The sequence below is a fragment of the Nothoprocta perdicaria genome, unplaced genomic scaffold, assembly GCF_003342845.1.
Source record: "Nothoprocta perdicaria isolate Ctin4 unplaced genomic scaffold, notPer1 scaffold_153, whole genome shotgun sequence".
NCBI lineage: Eukaryota > Metazoa > Chordata > Aves > Tinamiformes > Tinamidae > Nothoprocta > Nothoprocta perdicaria.
Genome location: NW_020454683.1, coordinates 1,320,879 through 1,339,649, shown reverse-complemented (window position 1 = coordinate 1,339,649; position 18,771 = coordinate 1,320,879). Strand labels below are relative to the sequence as shown.

Genomic DNA, 18,771 nt, shown 5'->3' with positions numbered 1-18,771 from the left:
GTAGAAGGTGATCAGGTTAGTCAAGCAGGATTTCCCCTTGGTGAATCCATGCTGGCTACTCCTGACTTGCTGGCTTCGGTTGTATTTCCTTTATACCATAGCTCTGATAGGAGGGTTTTCAAAATTCAAGAAACCTTTTGATACTGTTGCTTTCAGCATTTATAATATATCCTAATGTTGAGAAGGAATCTTAATTGAGCATATGTGAAGAAATCTATAACCAGGTTCCACTTCAGCTGTCATTATCATTCAATTAAAACATATGTGCCATTTTGAGAAATACTATGTGTAAAATAATATTTTGGCAAATACCAAGCTATCTAGAATTTATTTTCACAGAGATTACAGAGGGTCTGTCATATTCACTCATCACCTTTTCTGTGCCCTTTAAGTCCGTCAAGGATTTCTGAAGATTTATTCTCCAATCCCTACTGTCATTGTCCTCTTCATTATTTTTAACATGTTCTCTTCCAGTAACTTTACCTCATTAAAAAGGGCCTGTAATCCAGATGTAAATATTATTTCTTGATTCAGGATTTTTGGAAACTAAAATTATGGGTTACCTCATGATTTCTGCCAATCTATCTCCCATGCTTACTAGTGTGAAAGGACTCATACCTACATTCTGGCAAAACGTATTGTTAATACTTCTGTAAGGCTTGCGCATAGCTACACCACCAGAAGGATGCTCTTCTAGGTACAGATAATGTGATTCCATTAGTCACAAAAAGTTTCCTTATCAACAACTATGATGTTCCTGTTAAAACTGAACAGTGTCCCTATTTTCAGTTTCTAGGTTGCCTCACAAGCAATTACAGTTGARTATAAGAGTTTAATATAAAAGTTAAACTTTTTTGTGTGTATGGCTATAGAGAGACTCCAGGGTACAGTGTTTCTCATTGTGTTTCCCAAGAAGGATGAAAATGCATCAAGAAGTAGATGGCCAGAATCGGTGCTGGTAGATGATAACATGGGCATGTTTGTGATAAAAAGTCGAATGAACAAGCCTCAGATAATGGTGAAATAAAGATAAGAACATAAGAGTATTAGATTCTGGATCACCACACTCATCTTCCTGCTCTTGGAGGTAGCCACATCTCGTATGCTCCTTAAACTCCAGAATTAATATTTACTGCATGTACCTAATTAAGTCAAAATAACAAAGTAGTATAATTTGCTTCCTCTGTTACAATTAAGCTTACTTATAATCTTCTGTTACGAGACCAGTTTTAATATCAGAGTCTTAACTTTAATTAACTATGATAGCAAATGGGCAAAACAGGAAATTTATTTCATGCATATAAAATACATGAATGTAAGGAAAATTCACTGGAAATGAATTACACTGAAAACCTATAGCTGTCCATCAGAGACATGCTGTACTCCAGCAAGCAGGACAAAAGTACTCTATTTCAGCCTGTAATAAGTTCTGCTCCAGAAGATGAGCCATCTAGAGATGTATGGGCTTGATTTCCCATTTCAGCATTTTCTTCTAAATACAGCCAAGAAAAGAAGAAATATGACTGGACAAACAAGCTAATTCTGAGTATTCTTTCCTGGCAGTGATTACTCTTTGTTTTGGTAAATCATTCCAAATGCTTTGGTGGAATAGAGATTTACTTGGAAGTTTATATTGCTTGAAAGTTGAAAGATGAACTATAATTTTGACCACTTTGTGAAAAGCTGGTTTGTCAGTTTAAATTGAACTTTGCCTCTCGGGCAATAGCCTTGATGCAGTTAAATTCAAAATATTCCGCTACTTTTAGTATATTAGGATCCAATGCTAGTAAAATCATCTTTTATACTGAATTAATTTTCAGGTATGCATTTTAAATTAATCTATCAATATTGAATTTTAATTTAAATAAGATCTACTGATGTATTGAACAACTTTTGTTTCAAAGAGTTTTAGAAATTATTGCAAGATATTGATATGCACTGGATTTATTGTCTATTCAAATACATTAGCTTAAATATAAATATTTAAATCTAAGTACTTGATRTACAGATTCTGAGGAAAGTATTAACTCAAGATTAAATATCTAGATCTGGAATTTGCTTGGAATATTCATCAGTATGGAATTGTTTCTGCATTTCAGATTATTCTGCTACTGCAATTCAGTGAATACCTTAGCTGGAATAGAGAAGCCAAGGGGGAACTAAAAATCAGTTTACTATGATAAAATTTAATTATGAGAGACTAGCTTTTAATATATCCAAAGCCTAGCATAAAATATTAATCAAAACTAAATAATAAAATTTCTTGTTATGTGTATGTCTTCAAATTSTAAGCATTTACTCTACAAAACTTTTCAGATGAACTGCTCTAACCKCTTGATGACTCTAATGTATTCCAAGTACCTTAAGTCTTTTTTTTAAGTAGTTTATGTTAATCTTCCCCTACAAAGGAATACAAATACAGTAGTCTTTATGAAAAATAGACAAATTAAAACAAAAGTGTTTTTTAAGTCAAAAGTGGTTTTGTTAAGTCAAACCAGTTAAGTCAAAGAAGTGTTTGACCTTATTTATCCATAAGGTTTGATGATTGCCAACCACTGAGAATGAATGATKCTTAAAGAGGCATTAAAATCTTTAAAGCAAACCATATTATAGTTAAAWGTTTAAATCAAGATATTCTTTGACTTAAATATTTGAATCACAATTAAAATGTATTATTTACATGATGTGAGTTAAATAATTTCAGGATTTTATTGTAAATAATCATATCAATTTTTATTTATCAATAAAGTGCAAGAACATGGATGCAAGTATAATGGATGTGAGATTTTTTAAATTCAATTTTAAAGCTATGTATGTATATGTAACTTTAGAACTTGGCAGTTTTCCAGTATTATTCAGTGCTTATATTTCAAATATAAAATTTTGATTTATAGAGCACTCTTCAGAGCAATCCTACCTGAAAATATTTGATTCAGAATCAAATTCTTTAGTGTTACCAAACACAGAGAAACTGAAGGAATGAGCAGTGAGTGATGTAAGTACAAGACCATGACACCAACTAGACAGAACAAGGGTGTTTTGTTTGTTTATTTTGTTTTGTTTTGTTTGTTTTTTTAATACATCCTTTTTGGATTTTGGATCTTTAGAATGAATCAGAGCAATACAGGGAATAGAGAATGTGCATCCTCTGGTGATTTTGATGGTGAGAAATGTTGCAATGACTTTTATTAGGCATTTGTCATAACACCTTAAAGACTACAGAGACCACCAAGAGAAAAATTGCAATAACATCATGAGGGTGAATAGATGCATGGAAAAGGTACTTATAGCAGTGGATATGCTGGCATATGTTTATGTTAGTTTTAATCTCTCAAAAATTTAACTGTAATAAAAGTAAGAAATTGATTAAAAATCTATTCACTTGTTTAACTTTAGTCCTGATCTCCTTCTGCTGCCTGTTGAGTCAGTTGCAAAACTCACAAGTAAGGAGTTAATATGCTGCAAGTGGTGACATAGTTTCAAAACTGACCAGAGTATAATAGAATTTTTACTTCAAGATCATTAACTGGAATCATAAACATATAATATGGGACTTATCTGCTCTGTAACCTGACACACTATTACACTTGTGTTGTAAATTCTCTGACACCATGATAAACACAGGAAAGAAATAAACTTAATTTGTATAATAAAACATTTATTCTGTTTTTGAAGTAGTACTTATATTTGATAGAAATTAACTTGTTTGATGCAAAACTGAGCAACTGATAATCTGAAAAAAATAAGTACTTTATTCACATCAAGAGTCAAATTGCTTGGTGATTTCTCTGACAGAGATGGATGTTTTCATCCTGTGGTACCGTGGACTGCCTAACTCTCTTGAATTCATACCATATTATATCTCCTACTGCGAAAGAAGTAGGAAAATGAAGTAAATAAGTTGTTGACTATGTAACATCAAAGCAATTAAGAATGATACAAGCACAGTTACATTTACATGTAAATGTAATAAGAAGTTGAGTAATTCAGTATTTTGYAGCAATTTTTATATTAAAGGTTATTAAAGAAACTCTTCTTCTGTCAAACATAACACAAAATGCCATCAGGACAGTGTTTAGCTTAAAATGCAATTTTATTTTAAAAGCTAGCTGGTTTGATTAGCAATAAATATAAATCTTAAGAACCATAGAATTGGAGCTCAGAAAAAAAACTTTTTTTTTTAATATTGCTATATGTATTCTGGATTTTTTCTAGATTAGTTTGATTGCAGCATCTTGTGAGCTTGCTGTATTTGTCTATACTGATATTAAAGCTATTCTTCTTAATCTTTTAAAAGTCAAATTTCTAACCTGTATTTCTGCACTTCGGTCACAACAACCCCATGCAGCCCTACAGGCTTGGGGCAGGGTGGCTGGAGAGCTGTGGGGCAGAAAAGGATCTGGGGATGTGGATACACAGCAGTCTGAACAGGAGCCAGCAGCGTGCCCAGGTGGCCAAGAAGGCCAAGGCCTCCTGGCTTGTWTCAGGAACAGCGTAGCCATCAGGACTAGGGAAGTGATCGTCCCCTATACTCAGTGCTGGTGAGGCTGCACTTCCAATACTGTGTTCAGTCTTGGGCCCCTSACTGCAGGAAAGACATGGAGTCACTGCAGTGTGTCCAAAGAAGGACAATGAAGCTGGTGAAGGGGCTGGAGCACAGTCCTTATGAGGAGAGGCTGAGGGAGCTGGGGTTATTTAGTGTGGAGGAGAGGAAGCTCAGGGGAGGCCTTATCATTCTCTACAAATATCTGAAAGAAGGTCGTAGCGAGGCATAGGTCAATCTCTTCTCCAGAATAACTACTGATAGAACAAGAGGAAATAGCCTCAAGTTGCCCYGGGGGAAGTTCAGGTTAGACATTGGGGAAGAATTTCTATACGGAAAGAGCAGTGAAGCAGTGGAACAGGGGAGTCATCATCCCTGGCGATGTTCAAGAAATGTTTAGATGAGGCACTTACGGATGTGGTTTACTGGGCATGGTGTTGAAAGGTTTACAGTTGGACCTGATATTCTTAAAGATCCTTTTCCAACTGTAATGTTTCTAATGATTCATCTGGAAGTGCTGTTTTTGACCAAATTATACTTTATTCCTTGTACTTGTTTAAGGTTGTCTCCAGTGATGCTATGTTTTAATATTGATGTCTTAGTAACTTGCATTTATACACACAGGCATATACACTAGTCTTTCCATGAGGAAAGACTAGAAGAGCTGGGCTTGTTCATCCTGGAACAGAGATGGCTTTTCAGATACTTTCAGATACAGTAGCTGTAGGGAGGTCACAGAGGAGACAAAATCCTCAGTGACTGACAGGTTATCCACACCAATTCGTGGCAGGAGAATGAGAGACAGTAGGCAAAAATGGAAATAAGTGGAGACTAAATATATCGAGATTTTTTTTTTTTTTTTTTCCTGTGTGAGGACACTCCTGCAGTGGCACAGGTTGCCTGGAGAGGCTGTGCTGTCTTGGATATTTTAAGGACCTGAACCACCTGGTCTGCCCTCATGGCTGACCCTGATGTGGAAAGGAGCAGGGATAGCAATATGCAAGTGAGCTAACTGCCTGAGTCATACCCCAGATGTCTCTTATTATCAATAGAGATTAACACAGTCAAAAGAACTAAAGAGGACTTTTTCACTCCACACCAGACACATTCCTCAGCTGAATCTTTCTTTACAGGATTATTTTGAGAAAATTTCTGTTTACTATAATAAGATTTAAGATATGTATCTCATATATATAGAATTCCATCTGGGATCACTAAGACTTTGTAGATCGGAAACATTTCTGGAAAAATAAAAGGAAGATTTTTTTTTTTCTATTTTGATTTATTCATAAGGAAACCTTAAAGAATCTGATGAACAAAATGGGTTGGGGATGGTCAACTAGATAAAGGTTTTCTGTCAAAATATTATAATTTTACACAGCTCCTCTTTTTCAAAGATCTGCAAGGTTCAAGAAGCCATGAAACCTGATAAAAATCTTTGTCCATTGGTTTACTTCACTGAATATCTAAGCCATTTATGTTTAGGGAAACATTCAAAGGATTTTTTTTCTGAGTGTGTCATTTAAATGTTTAATTTTATAATCATTAGTAAATGTTATTTAATGAATAAAATATTGCCTTTGGTTATTTTGTGGGAAATATTGAAAATACTGAAATATATGTGAGCATATGTATGTAAAGAATCATTAAGCAGCCATTCAAAAAGAAGAAAGATGAAGTTACAGTGAATATTGTCTAGTGTAGCAGAGTAATTCTAGGAGAAAAATGATTTGCAATTGAATTTCTGGGATCTTAGTYGACTGAGTGATGAATTAGATATTCTTCTTGTTAAAAAGAATGTAGCACATTTTACATTGAAAAACACTGCAGACATTTCCGCTATTCTCAGTAAACTTAGTATGAACAACTTATTTGAAGTGGTTCATGTTTTGTTTTAATAATCAAGACAACAGTGAGATAAGAAGTGAATGAGGGTTCAGTAGGAGAAACATTCTCATTCCCATTTCAGAGATATCATAAAGCAAGAACTGTGAAAATTTAGCAAACCACTAGTGGAAGGATTAATAAGATATCAAAGCTGCAAACTGTAATAATTAAAAGGGCAGTGGAGTTGAGAGTAGCAAATGCCATACAGTTGTAGGAAATATACTTTTATGATATAGATTTAATCTGTAACTGAAAATTTAGCTTGAGATGTCAAAAGACATCACGAAGGGGAAGAGGAGATGCATGAGCCAAAACATAGTTTAGATAATTGTTGGTGTCATGTTGGCAATAAAAGTAATAAAAGCAAGCAAGATCATCTGGCCTGCTTTTCTGAAACAGATGTGAATTTAAGGAATTTCCATGTTCTTGTGTCCTGTTACACATCATCCATCATCCCCCAYTGGTGACTGCTGACTCTTTTACACTGTGACTTATCTTCAGTCTGAGCTTTTGTTTGTCTCAGGGACTCAGCACCAAAATWCACCAAATGCAGGAGGACCAAATGCACACCTGAAGAGGTGGTGGGCTAAAGAGCCTCCTGAGGACACTTGCAATAGTGTGGGATCATTGAGACCTGTTCTCCTACCAGCTGGGAATTTAAGCTATTCTCCCTGCTATATGCTGTGGATGCTGGCTGTCTTTGGCCTAAGGCAGTCATTGCCTGTGTTTCATTTTATTCTGAATTCAAGTTATTGTGTTTAGAACTTGTATTTAAACAATAAACTTGAGGTCTGAAGTTCACCTGTAGTACACAGCAGGAAAAAAAGTGTAGTCTTTATCAATGGTTTAATTGTTTTCTGTTGTTGAAATAAAATATAGGTAACTACTGGTTACAAAATGCAGCAAAGTCAGGTTTTCTGGTCTCCCTATTGCAGGAGAGTAGGTGCAGCAGATAAATTATTTTACATGTCAGTATTATTTAAAATGCATGCATATTTGCCTACCGTAAGTTAATTCCTTTATTTTCTTTATATCTACACAGCCGAGGCAATGACAACAGGCTAGCACTGCGACGACAGACCATTCTCCGGGAGAAGGGCAGGAGGCAGACGAGTAGAGGGCCTGCGTATATGTTTAATGACCGTTCAACAAGTCTTTCACTTGAAGAGGAGCGCTTTTTGGATGCAGCAGAATATGGAAATATTCCAGTGATCCGTAAAATGTTGGAAGAATGCACCTCCCTCAATGTAAATTGTGTGGACTATATGGGACAGAACGCCTTGCAGCTGGCAGTTGCGAATGAGCACTTGGAGATCACAGAGCTTCTGCTGAAGAAGGAGAACCTSTCTCGAGTTGGGGATGCCTTGCTTTTGGCTATTAGCAAAGGTTATGTTCGGATAGTAGAAGCCATCCTAAATCACCCCGCATTTGCTGAAGGCAAGAGGCTTGCCTTAAGTCCTAGCCAGTCGGAGCTCCAACATGATGACTTCTATGCATATGATGAAGATGGAACACGATTTTCCCATGATGTTACACCAATCATTCTGGCTGCTCACTGCCATGAGTATGAAATTGTCCACACGCTGCTGAGGAAAGGGGCTCGAATCGATAGGCCACATGACTATTTCTGCAAGTGCAGTGAATGCAATCAGAAGCAAAAGCATGACTCTTTCAGCCATTCTAGGTCCAGAATCAATGCCTACAAAGGTCTTGCCAGTCCTGCTTATCTGTCTTTGTCCAGTGAGGACCCAGTAATGACTGCCTTAGAACTCAGCAATGAGTTGGCAGTGCTTGCCAACATTGAAAAAGAATTTAAGGTGAGTAGAAGAGTATCAGCTGTGACAGGCACAGAGTTGCAAAGTTCAATTAAAGCTCTTTCTTTTGTTCCCTGGACAGTATTAGCAAGATAATATGGGTAAATGTATATTTACTTAATGAATGGAGGATTTAAACCTCTGGGAATTTCTTATTGCTATGTTCTGATTGTAATTTATGCTGCATAGGTAGAAGGTGCCAGTGAACTCATTTTCCATTTCCTGTCAGGCAACATAGAGGARGAGGCAGGATGTGAACTTCAATCCTATCGCTATTGAAACTCAGTCTGAGCAGCTAGGGGAGAAGACGGCTCAGCAGAGCCATCTTTATACACATTGATAAAATCCCCTTAAAGCCTTCTTCTCTCTCAAGGCTGTCCCAGCTCTCTCTGAGCTTTTTCTTTTATGAAAGAAATAATCCCATCCATTAATCATCTTTGTAGCCTTGCAGTATTTGCTCCAGCATGTCCATCCCTCTCTTATACTGGTGAGCCTGTCACTGGACACAGCACTCCAGGTGGTCTTATCAGTGCAGAGGAGAGGCAAAGGGTCACCTGCCTCGACCTCCTAGCAATGTTTTTCCTAATGCAGCTCAGGAGACCGTTTGTCTTCTTCRCCTCAAGGGCACTTTGCTGGTTCATGGTCAACTTGTTTTTGTCCAGCATTACCCCTGTGACTTTTGCAAAGCTGTTTTCCAACCTGTTGTCCCCGGTTGACACCTATACTTGTGTCAAATGCAGAACTTGGCGTTTCTCTTTGTTGAACTTCATAGGAACCTTCCTATTGAGGAATTTCTGAAGTCCGTCAAGGTCCTCTTGAATAAGAACACAACCATCCAGTATTATCAGGCACCTCTTCCAGGTTTATCAGATCTGCAGACTTGCTGAAGTTCCATCATCCAGGTCATTAATGAAGATGTTAAAACTGTATTGTCCCAGTTTCCACCCCTGAAGAGCATCACAGGTGACTGGCATCCAGCAGAACTTTCTGCTACTGATCACAACTCTCTGAACTCAGCATTTCAGACAGTTTTCAGTCCACATCACTGATCACTTATCTAGCCAGTAGTCCATCAGCTTGTCTATGAGGAACTTGGGCACACAGTGCCAGAAGCTTTACAGAAGTTGAAGTAAGCAGTAGCTACTGCTTTCTCCTCATCACCAAGGCAGACATTTCATTGTAGTAGGCTGTCAGGTTAGTTAAACATGATTTTTTTTCTTCATATATTCATGCTGTTTATCCGCAATCATCTTTCAGTTCTTCATGTGTCTGAAAATAGTATCCAGGATTACTTGCTCCATCACTTTCTCAGACATCAAGCTGAAGCTGAAGTTCCCCAGATCCTCCTGCTTGCCCTGCCTGAAGATGGAAGAGACATTTGAAGTCTTCCAATTCCTTCCAGAACCTCCTCTGCTTGCCATGACCCTCAGAGATATTCAAGAGTGTCCTTACAATATCATTGTCCAGTTCCTTCAACATTCGTAGGTCCCATCAGGTCCCATAGACCTGTGTATGTGTAGTTTGTAGGAGTGTTCCCTAACTTGCTCTTCAACGAGTCTTAAGGCTCCAGTCTGGATAGTGAAGTCATTGACAGAAATCCTTATGACCTCTGTGCTTGTATGTGTAGTTCAGAAAAGAGTATTTATGCCACATATTCTGTTTCCTCCTTTTAAGCAGCTGCTGAAGATACAAACAAAGGGACTTGATTAACTTAAAGGGAAATAAATTTAGAACAGAACAGAAAAACATGTTTTATACTTCATAAATGCAGCCTGTTAAATTCACTGCAATGTTGAATTAAATGCTATGTCTGATTTCTAGTGGCTGTATAACTCCTTTTACCACAGTTGGAGCCATACAAGTGAGGATTATGATAAGGGTAAATAAAATCATCATCTGCAAATGTCAGCAAGAAGTACCCTTCAAATGTATGCTGCAGTACACAATTGGAAAGATGAACTGGAAGCAGAAGTAATTCGTCCTTGGTGTCACAGAGATGGGAAATGAGACACATGCAAGAAAATATGGACTGGTTCAGAAAGCAGCCTTCTCTAGCCTACACTTATCTACCATGAGGATGCATGACCTTGCTCATCCCTATGTGACTTTTGTCTCAATTTTCTTCTCTAAAATCTCTATTTCCTTCTATCCTAGAAACCTCTATCTTAAAAACTCTGCTACTAGCATAGTGATATATGAAGACTTGCAACAGAAGTTTTGAGACAGTCACCCATCAAAAATAGCAGACTAGACAAGACACTGAACAGCCCCATATAATTGAGCATAAAACAGGCAAGGTCTACTAGAGGACAAATATGCTCCTTAGAGCAGACCAAACCTGACACCAAGGAACAGGAGCACCTGGCAACACAGAAATTGCCAGAAATTTAAGTCTCCATCATAATACTTCTTCAGRAGCAGGCAGCTGACAACCTAGGGGTTTTACTTGAACATTTTTGTAGGTACTGAAAGCATGTGAGGGTTCTGCACCTGGGACGGAATATGCCCAGATTAGGGGTTGATCTGCTGGAAAGTAGCTCCATGGAGAGACATTTGGGAGTTCTGGTTGACAAGTTAACCATGAGTAAGCAGTGTACCCTCGTGGCCGAGAAGGCCAATGGGATCCTGGCCTGCATCAGGAGGAGTGTTGCCAGCAGGTTGAGGGAGGGGATCTCCCTCCTCAGCTCTGGTGAGGCCGCACCTGGAGTACTGGATGCAGTTGTGGGCTGCCCTGTACAACAGGGATGCTCAGCTTCTAGAGAGGGTCCAGCGGGGGGCAACAAAGATGATTAAGAGTGTGGAGCATCTATCTTATGAGGAAAGACTGAGTTGGGCCTGTTTAGCCTGGAGAAAAGAAGATTGAGAGGGGAGCTGATCAACATGTACAAACACCTGAGGGGAGAATGTAAAGAGGAAGGGACTAAACTCTTCTCAGTGATGGTCAGTGACAGGATAAAGAATTATGGGTATAAACTAAAACACAAGAAGTTTCATCTGCATATGAGGAAGAATTTCTTCACTGTGAGGGTGACAGAGCCCTGGAACAGGCTATGCAGAGAAGTTGTGGAGACTCCTCCTTTGGAAATCTTGAAAACTCTCCTGGATGCGACCCTGTGCCACATGCTTTAGGTGTCCCTGCTGGAGCAGGGGGGTTGGACTAAATGATCTTTAGAGGTCCCTTCCAAGCTTAACCATTCTGTTATTCTRTAATTTTGTGATTCTGGGTAAGTATTAAAGAAAGGAGTACATGCGTTGATGAATGATAACATTAACACTATCGATGGGTGATAACATTTACAATGTGTAGACAGGATGCRGACTTGACTGAGAAGTAACAACTGGCTTAGATTCAATGCAGGTAGTGCAAAGGTTGTGTTTACAGGCAGCAGGAAATGGTCACAGTGACCTTTRCTGAGTCCAGATTTGTCTTGGCTCCTGCAAGCTAATATTTCGACTTGCAGAAATTTATCTAGGAATTTGCTACCCTTATTTTTTTCTTGGAATTTGGTACAATTATACAGAGAATGTTATCTCTGTGTAAAAATATGGGTCTTTTGTTAAAACATGTTACRTGTGTTAGTGTAATCAAAGCAAGTGTATTTTTAGTGCAGAGATTGGTTGGTACATGGTAAATCTTTAGCTCCATCTAGAGTTTACCTGAGCGATTTAAAGTATGTATAACCTTGCTTATACAAAGACTAAATTTGCTGGCAATATACTGTTTTAAAATAAGCATGTTTTATGGTCTTGATAGAGTATTATTTCAAGGAGCTTCCTAGTGAGTGCAAATAGCAACCTGTGATACAGAAGATTCATGGGTCTTTCTCAATGTCAATGAAAAGATTTTGATGCTGAATTATGATTGAATTATGCCTATCCAAAATACTACTTCTCCATCTTATGCCAGCAATTAATTAGAAATAAAATTGAGCATGAAAATATGAGATATGAAGTATTGTAATCAACAGAAACCACTATTCTCTGAGAAAAAAAAAAGAACACTTTTCTTCAAGATTCTGTGTCAGTGTCGCCCATTACTACATGGCATTGCACTTGATCACAGGTATTGGTGTTATGAAGGGAGAGTAACTAGACAGATTTATCAAGCAGAGTGCAAAAGTATTTCTGTAGTAAGCAAACAACTAATTCAATCTTAGCTAAGTGTTTTGAAGTTTGCAAGATTTGCTGGAAGCCATTTAATTTATGCATTCATTATATAAAGTATTCATTATATAAAAGTATTATATAAAGTATAAAGTATAACGTATTTTTATATGAAGCGCTTGCATCAATATTTTAATTCATTTAAACTGTGTGCCCAACCCACCCTTTGGAGCTCTCATGGCAATAAATCTTTTATTATGTCAAGGGATGGGTTGGAAAAGGTAAGTAAGTGTAGATTTGTTACTGTTTGCTCTAAATTAATACTAAACAGTCTTACAAGTTTACTTTTCTGACAAGAAGCATGGTCCAGATTATCATCTCTAGGTCTATTTTTCCTTTTGTTTGCATTTTGCATACAGCCCTCATTACAGAAATCAGGGCTGAACCTTCATCATGTGTATTCATGCCTCTCATAGAGAAAAGTTATTGCTATATTTTAACAATGAAAAACTGAGGCATGAAAGGCATATGATGATATTTGTAAAGGGAATAATATATCTATCTGTATATTAAGATGCCTAAGTTCAACTTTTATGCCCAGCCTGGCAAAATCCTACATTGCTATAGAATCRTTATGTTTGGAAAAGACCTTCAGGATGGTCAAGTCCAGCTGTACCTCTGATTTGGTCTTTGGTCCTGCCGTTTCCTATCCAGAGGCAAAACAGGATCTGGAACACTGCTCCTCCTTCACTGCATGTTCACTCCTATGCTGACTTGGTCGGGGGAAGGTGAAGAGTTASTTGATCCAAGGGATTGCTGGTTTGGTCAGCACACCAAGACAGGCTGCCACTATTCCCATCATCTCTTATAAAGTACCGCTGCCACCTCCACCCCTGTCACTGGTGTCTTGGCCCCTGATTCTTCACCCTCTGCAGCTCTTTGCCCAAATTGTCACTTTCCTTGTGCAGTGTGGGAGCAGCCAGGACTGTCCTCTCATCCTTGCCTTTGCCCTGTACTTCTGAGGAGCTCTGGACCAACTTGGTCACATACATAAAATAAAGCTCAGATATATTTGCTTGTGGAATTATAGGCTGTTTCTTCGCAGTACTTCCAAACTGATAAATTAGACCACCTGGAAAAGTTATTGATTGCAAACTACTTTATCCAGTCCCTSAGGAATGCTTTTTTAAATTCATAAGTCCACAACTTGCAGCAAATGTATTGACTTTACAATAAAACAATAAATAAATAGAGAGTGACATAAAGACTGTGGCTGCAGGCGGTGGTGCTGCCCACGACTCCTCTGCTCCAGCCCTTGTCCTGAAGGGATGTCAGCTCCRCTTGCGCTGCTGATTGCTGCGCTGGAGGGAGGCTCCTTTACTGTGCTTGAGATGGAGAGAGGGAACTGGCAAGTTTTGCAGAGGAGTTTACTAGGTGCTAAAATACGCTGCACTACTGTGTGAATCTAAATTCAATAGAACCATTCTGCAAAATGTGAGCAGAGGTGTGTGAATGTTTTTCAAAATGACCATTCAGTACTTGGTTTGGTGAAAAGAAGAACTCTTAGAAAAAGAATATTTTCTTCACTGGAATAAACTATCATGTCTGACTTTGTATTTGAGAATACCTACAGGCATTAAACACCACTATGGTCAAATAGTCTGCTGCCSTACTATTTTAAACATCCTTTCCATGCTTCAGTCAGTAGAGATGGAAAATAATGCTAAAGGCTATGTGTATAAGTGTGCATGTATGCATATATATTTGTATAGATATCATACCAGAAGATACATACACACACACACATATATATACACACATTACAAAATAGTTATTTAGGAAGACCCAGTTATTTTGTTGCTCAAAGTATTTAAAAAAGATTCTTTTTTGTTTAATGTTTATCAGACATCAACCTAGTTAGTACTATCTATTTATAAAGGAATATAAACTTAACTCTGTTTCCTTTGCCTGGAAGTCTCAAATGGCTACCTAATTTTGAGGAGAATATTTCAGTATTAAAATGCCTGAACATTAAATAAAATATACCGCCTTATCTACCAATACAAAGGTGTAAATCCTAGAATCATAGAATCATAGAATCATAGAATCATAGAATGATTAAGGTTGGAAGGGACCTCCAGAGGTCATCTAGTCCAACCCCCCTGCTCACGCAGGGTCACCTAGAGCACATGGCACAGGGCTGCGTCCAGGCGGGTTTTAAAGATMTCCAGAGAAGGAGACTCCACAACCTCTCTGGGCAGCCTGTTCCAAGGTTCTGTCACCCTCACTGTCAAGAAATGTTTCCTTAAGTTCCTGTGGAACTTTTGGTGCCTCAGCTTGTGGCCGTTTCCTCTAGTCCTATTGCTGGCCACCACTGAAAAGAGGCCAGCCCCTCCTCCTCACTGCCTCCCTTGAGGTATTTATACACGCTGATCAGGTCCCCCCTCAGCCTTCTCTTCTCCAGGCTGAACAGGCCCAGCTCCCTCAGCCTTTGCTCCTAGGGCAGATGTTCCAGGCCCCTGATCATCCTGGTAGCCCTGCGCTGGACTCTCTCCAGCAGCTCTATATCCCTCTTGTACTGGGGAGCCCAGAACTGGACGCAGTACTCCAGATGTGGCCTAACCAGGGCTGTGTATAGGGGGACGATCACCTCTCTTGACCTGCTGGAGATGCTCYTCTTAATGCACCCCAGGATCCCATTGGCCTTCTTGGCCACCAGGGCACACTGCTGYCTCATGGTCATCTTGTCATCCACCATGACACCGACGTTCCTCTCTGTGGGGCTGCTCTCCAACAGGTCAACCCCTAATCAAACAGAAGATGATATATTAATCTAAAAAAAATCTTTCTGCAGTGCCAAGGAGACAGAATTTTGTTKAGTTCTATAGTTATTATTCTGAAGACAGGAAAAATGCTTTGCACATGCATGAAATGTGCCACTTGACATGAAATCATGCATTTTAGTATTTGATTTTTGTTATCTTCTCTGTATTGAAACTACATTAAAGTTCCTTGCACTTTTATGATAAATCTGAGATATCTGGCTTATATTACATAACTAAAAAAAAAAAAAATGGTTAAAAACATAGACATACTGTGGTGTGTATAACTATTTGTCTGTGAATGTTTGAATTCTTCCAAGAGTGAAATGTAGATCTCAGATGCAAGCCTTTGATATGCTTGAGTAATAATCTGGCACTGTGTGTTATTGTGGTTAATAAAGTACAAGCATACATGATGCATCCCTTTAGCAAATAAATTAGGATATTCTGTATACTCAAAATAATGATTTGTCGTCCAGGGTGACAAGAAGGAAAGAGTCAAAATAGAGGCTGAAAAAAGAGTGTGATTGGGAAATGGGAGAATGCTATGAAAAACAGACCAGATGAGGGGAAAATGTGTCCTTGTAATAAAAACATTCATAGAAAGTTACTTTGAAATGGAACCTAGACACTACATAAGCAGTCATGGGGGGTTGATTTTTTTAGCTTTTTTTTTCATCTTTTCTTTCTTTTTTTTTTAATGGGGTTTGTGTGGGGAGAAGTCTTTTTAGGACTTACTAAAATTAATTTAGATGATAAGAATATCAAAATTTGTTGATACATACATGAGTGAATCTCTCAAAAGATCTAGGCCTGGGATATGTCTGAGTCTGTAGCTTAGCTTTATATTTGTATTTGTATTTATATCTGTATCACAGAATCACAGAATGGTTGAAGTTGGAAGGGACCTCTGAAAATSTAGTCCACCACCCATGCTCAGTCTAAATCTGTATCTATGTCTATATCAACTATATATACATCTATATCTATCAATATCTACCSATCTATCTATCCATATAAATATCTTATGACCCCAAGAGCTTCAGGTAAGGATTAGTTAACGAATTATGAGTTATGATAACCACAATCTCCTCTTTCTTTGTCTTGTCATTTGCCAATTAATAACCTTTCAGTCATGTGATCTAATAAAAAGGAGAGGATTTACTAGTTGTCTAATACTAACTGACTATATAAATTTGTATTTTCAGTCTGTTGGGTGACTCACTTTTTAGGAGCCAAGAACATGCTTATTGGAAAGCAGTGACTGAAGAAAGCACTTGATAGCAAAAGCAATAAGCTGCTGAACCTGCGATCACAAAGCAACTTTTTGCCTAACACAGCAAAGTCTGTCATGAGATATCTGAGTATGAGAACATTGGTTTGAAGTTATAGATGTGGTGTTTCCATGCTCTAGCACTGGTTTCTATTACTGGAAATTAGCAATAAATTCTTATGTTTGCAAGCTACAGTAGATGTTGAAAAATGAGTTCAGAGGAGATCTGCATGACTAATTAATTGCCTAAGAAAATATATTTATGCAATTTGCAAAAAGAGTTTGCTGTCCATAAGATATTCATCTTGTCAAGTTCTAGATATCTGCATATCTAGATATCAGCGTAACTCTTTGTATCTGAGATAATTATGTAAACTTCTGTGAAAAAACAGAAAACTAGAATAGAAATAGTATCTCAGTTCATCTCAGCTTGGAGTAAATGTTAAAATATGTTATACAATCTTATTTAATAACTGTTACTTTTGACTATAAMTCTAGTCTAGAGAAGTAACTCAGTTGGACATTTTGACACTGCAGATGCCCAAGGTGACCAAGGTGAGATGAATTCTACTCTTTGTGAATACTCAGGGAATCATAGAATCATAGAATATTATGATTGGAAAAGACCTTCAAGATCATCAAGACCAACCATAAGTAGCTGCCTGAAAGGAAAGTGCTGTTAGTCTACCAGACAAAAGATTAACTAGTTGCAAAAAAGASTATGCTCAAAAATGTGAAATTAAAATATTGAATTATTTCTCTTGTGTTAGTTTAACAAGTCATTTTCTTCCTTCTTTACTTTTTCCAGAATGATTACAAGAAATTGTCTATGCAATGCAAGGATTTTGTAGTTGGACTCCTTGATTTGTGCAGAAATACAGAAGAAGTGGAAGCAATTTTGAATGGGGACGTCGAGATGAACCATATTAATGGAGAGCATGGCCGCCCCAGTCTTAGCCGCTTAAAGCTCGCCATTAAGTATGAAGTAAAAAAAGTAAGCCAGTCTGTTGATCAAACAGAAATGTAAAGTAGTGAGGTGTTGTTATACTCTACTGTTATTAAATATTTATGTTTAAGTAGTCCCTGCCACAGAGTGAACATTTTGACCCTTCTGCAAAGTGTGGTTTTCAAACAAAAAAGCTCTTGCCCCAGATAACTTGCAATATAAACAGGAAGCAGGATGGGTACTGTACGCAGTGAGTATGGGAACTCTGGCTTGGAGAAAATGTGTAGTTAAATGTATAATTTGCACATATTATTTACGACTTTAAACTACTTTTAAAGTTGAAAGATGGAAGAGCAAAGGCATTTTCCTAGCAAAAGCTTTGGTAAAACTTTCTCCAGCGATGGAATGGATCAGATAAACACAGTGGAGGAAACAAAACAAAACAAAACAAAACAAAACAAAACAAAACAAAACAAAACAAAACAAAACAACAACTCATATTTTGCCAGGAAAAAAAAGGGAAAAGAATTTGGAATTCTTAAAAGGATATGCAGATCCAGTTTGTCTGGGAAGAGCTACAGCTTTTTTACCAGAACCTAGTTGTTCATATCTCAGTGCAAAATATTAAATATTTAGATGTGAGCAATATTTATTGCCCTCATAATGGGAAGAAGAAAAGCAGCTTGAATCAGCAGCTACAGCATTTCAACACAAACATTTGGAAAACCAAGTTTATAAGCTAAAGTTAGCTGAAACAACTTCCAAAGGAAGAATGTCACATTGACCTTGTCCTTAACAGTGTTTGAGTCTTAATGCATGTGAACTTTCTTTGAACACTTTCTTCTCCCTATTCTATTAAAAGGACATTTCTTTCACTTTCAGCCAGCTATCTTTTAAACAGAAAATTATTTTGAAGAAAAAAAAGGAAAAAGATGTAATTCTGTGAAATATTGCATTGTATGAATACTCCATGTTTAGGCTTAAAGTTTACTGTGCAAAAAAAATCCCACTGTCTGTTAATATCTACCTTTGTAACAGTCTTCTTATATTCCCCAGAGGTTTTGACAGAAGAGAGTTATAGTCTGGACTTCTCAGTTTTGCAGTATTTGTCCATAATATTCTGGAACCACCAAGTTATAAGTAGCCCTTTGTGGATTTCCTGCAGTCATGACAGCTGTATTCTTATGTCAGCTGAAAAGCTGTTTTTTTACTATGTTTGCATGTGAAAACAAGGCAGATTCTTTTGTAACTGAAGACTATTCAGCATCCTCTGCAGATCAGAAAGACTTCAAGTTTTAGAACATCTGAAATAGCAATATGAAGATGATAAATGTCAGAAGCAAGTGGAATTTGCCCAGAGTAAAGCTGATGGATAATTACTC

General features: G+C 37.6%; 1 protein-coding gene across 2 annotated transcripts in view; it reads left to right on the top strand.

The window, feature by feature from the left end:
- Window positions 1-18,771, top strand: part of TRPC6 (transient receptor potential cation channel subfamily C member 6) — a 93,880-nt gene that overhangs the window by 53,472 nt on the left and 21,637 nt on the right. For both annotated transcript variants that reach the window (XM_026034960.1, XM_026034962.1), the window contains 2 exons: window positions 7,473-8,247; window positions 17,252-17,437. In XM_026034960.1, coding sequence (XP_025890745.1) covers window positions 7,473-8,247; window positions 17,252-17,437 — 961 coding nt within the window. The remainder of the gene's footprint in view (window positions 1-7,472; window positions 8,248-17,251; window positions 17,438-18,771) is intronic.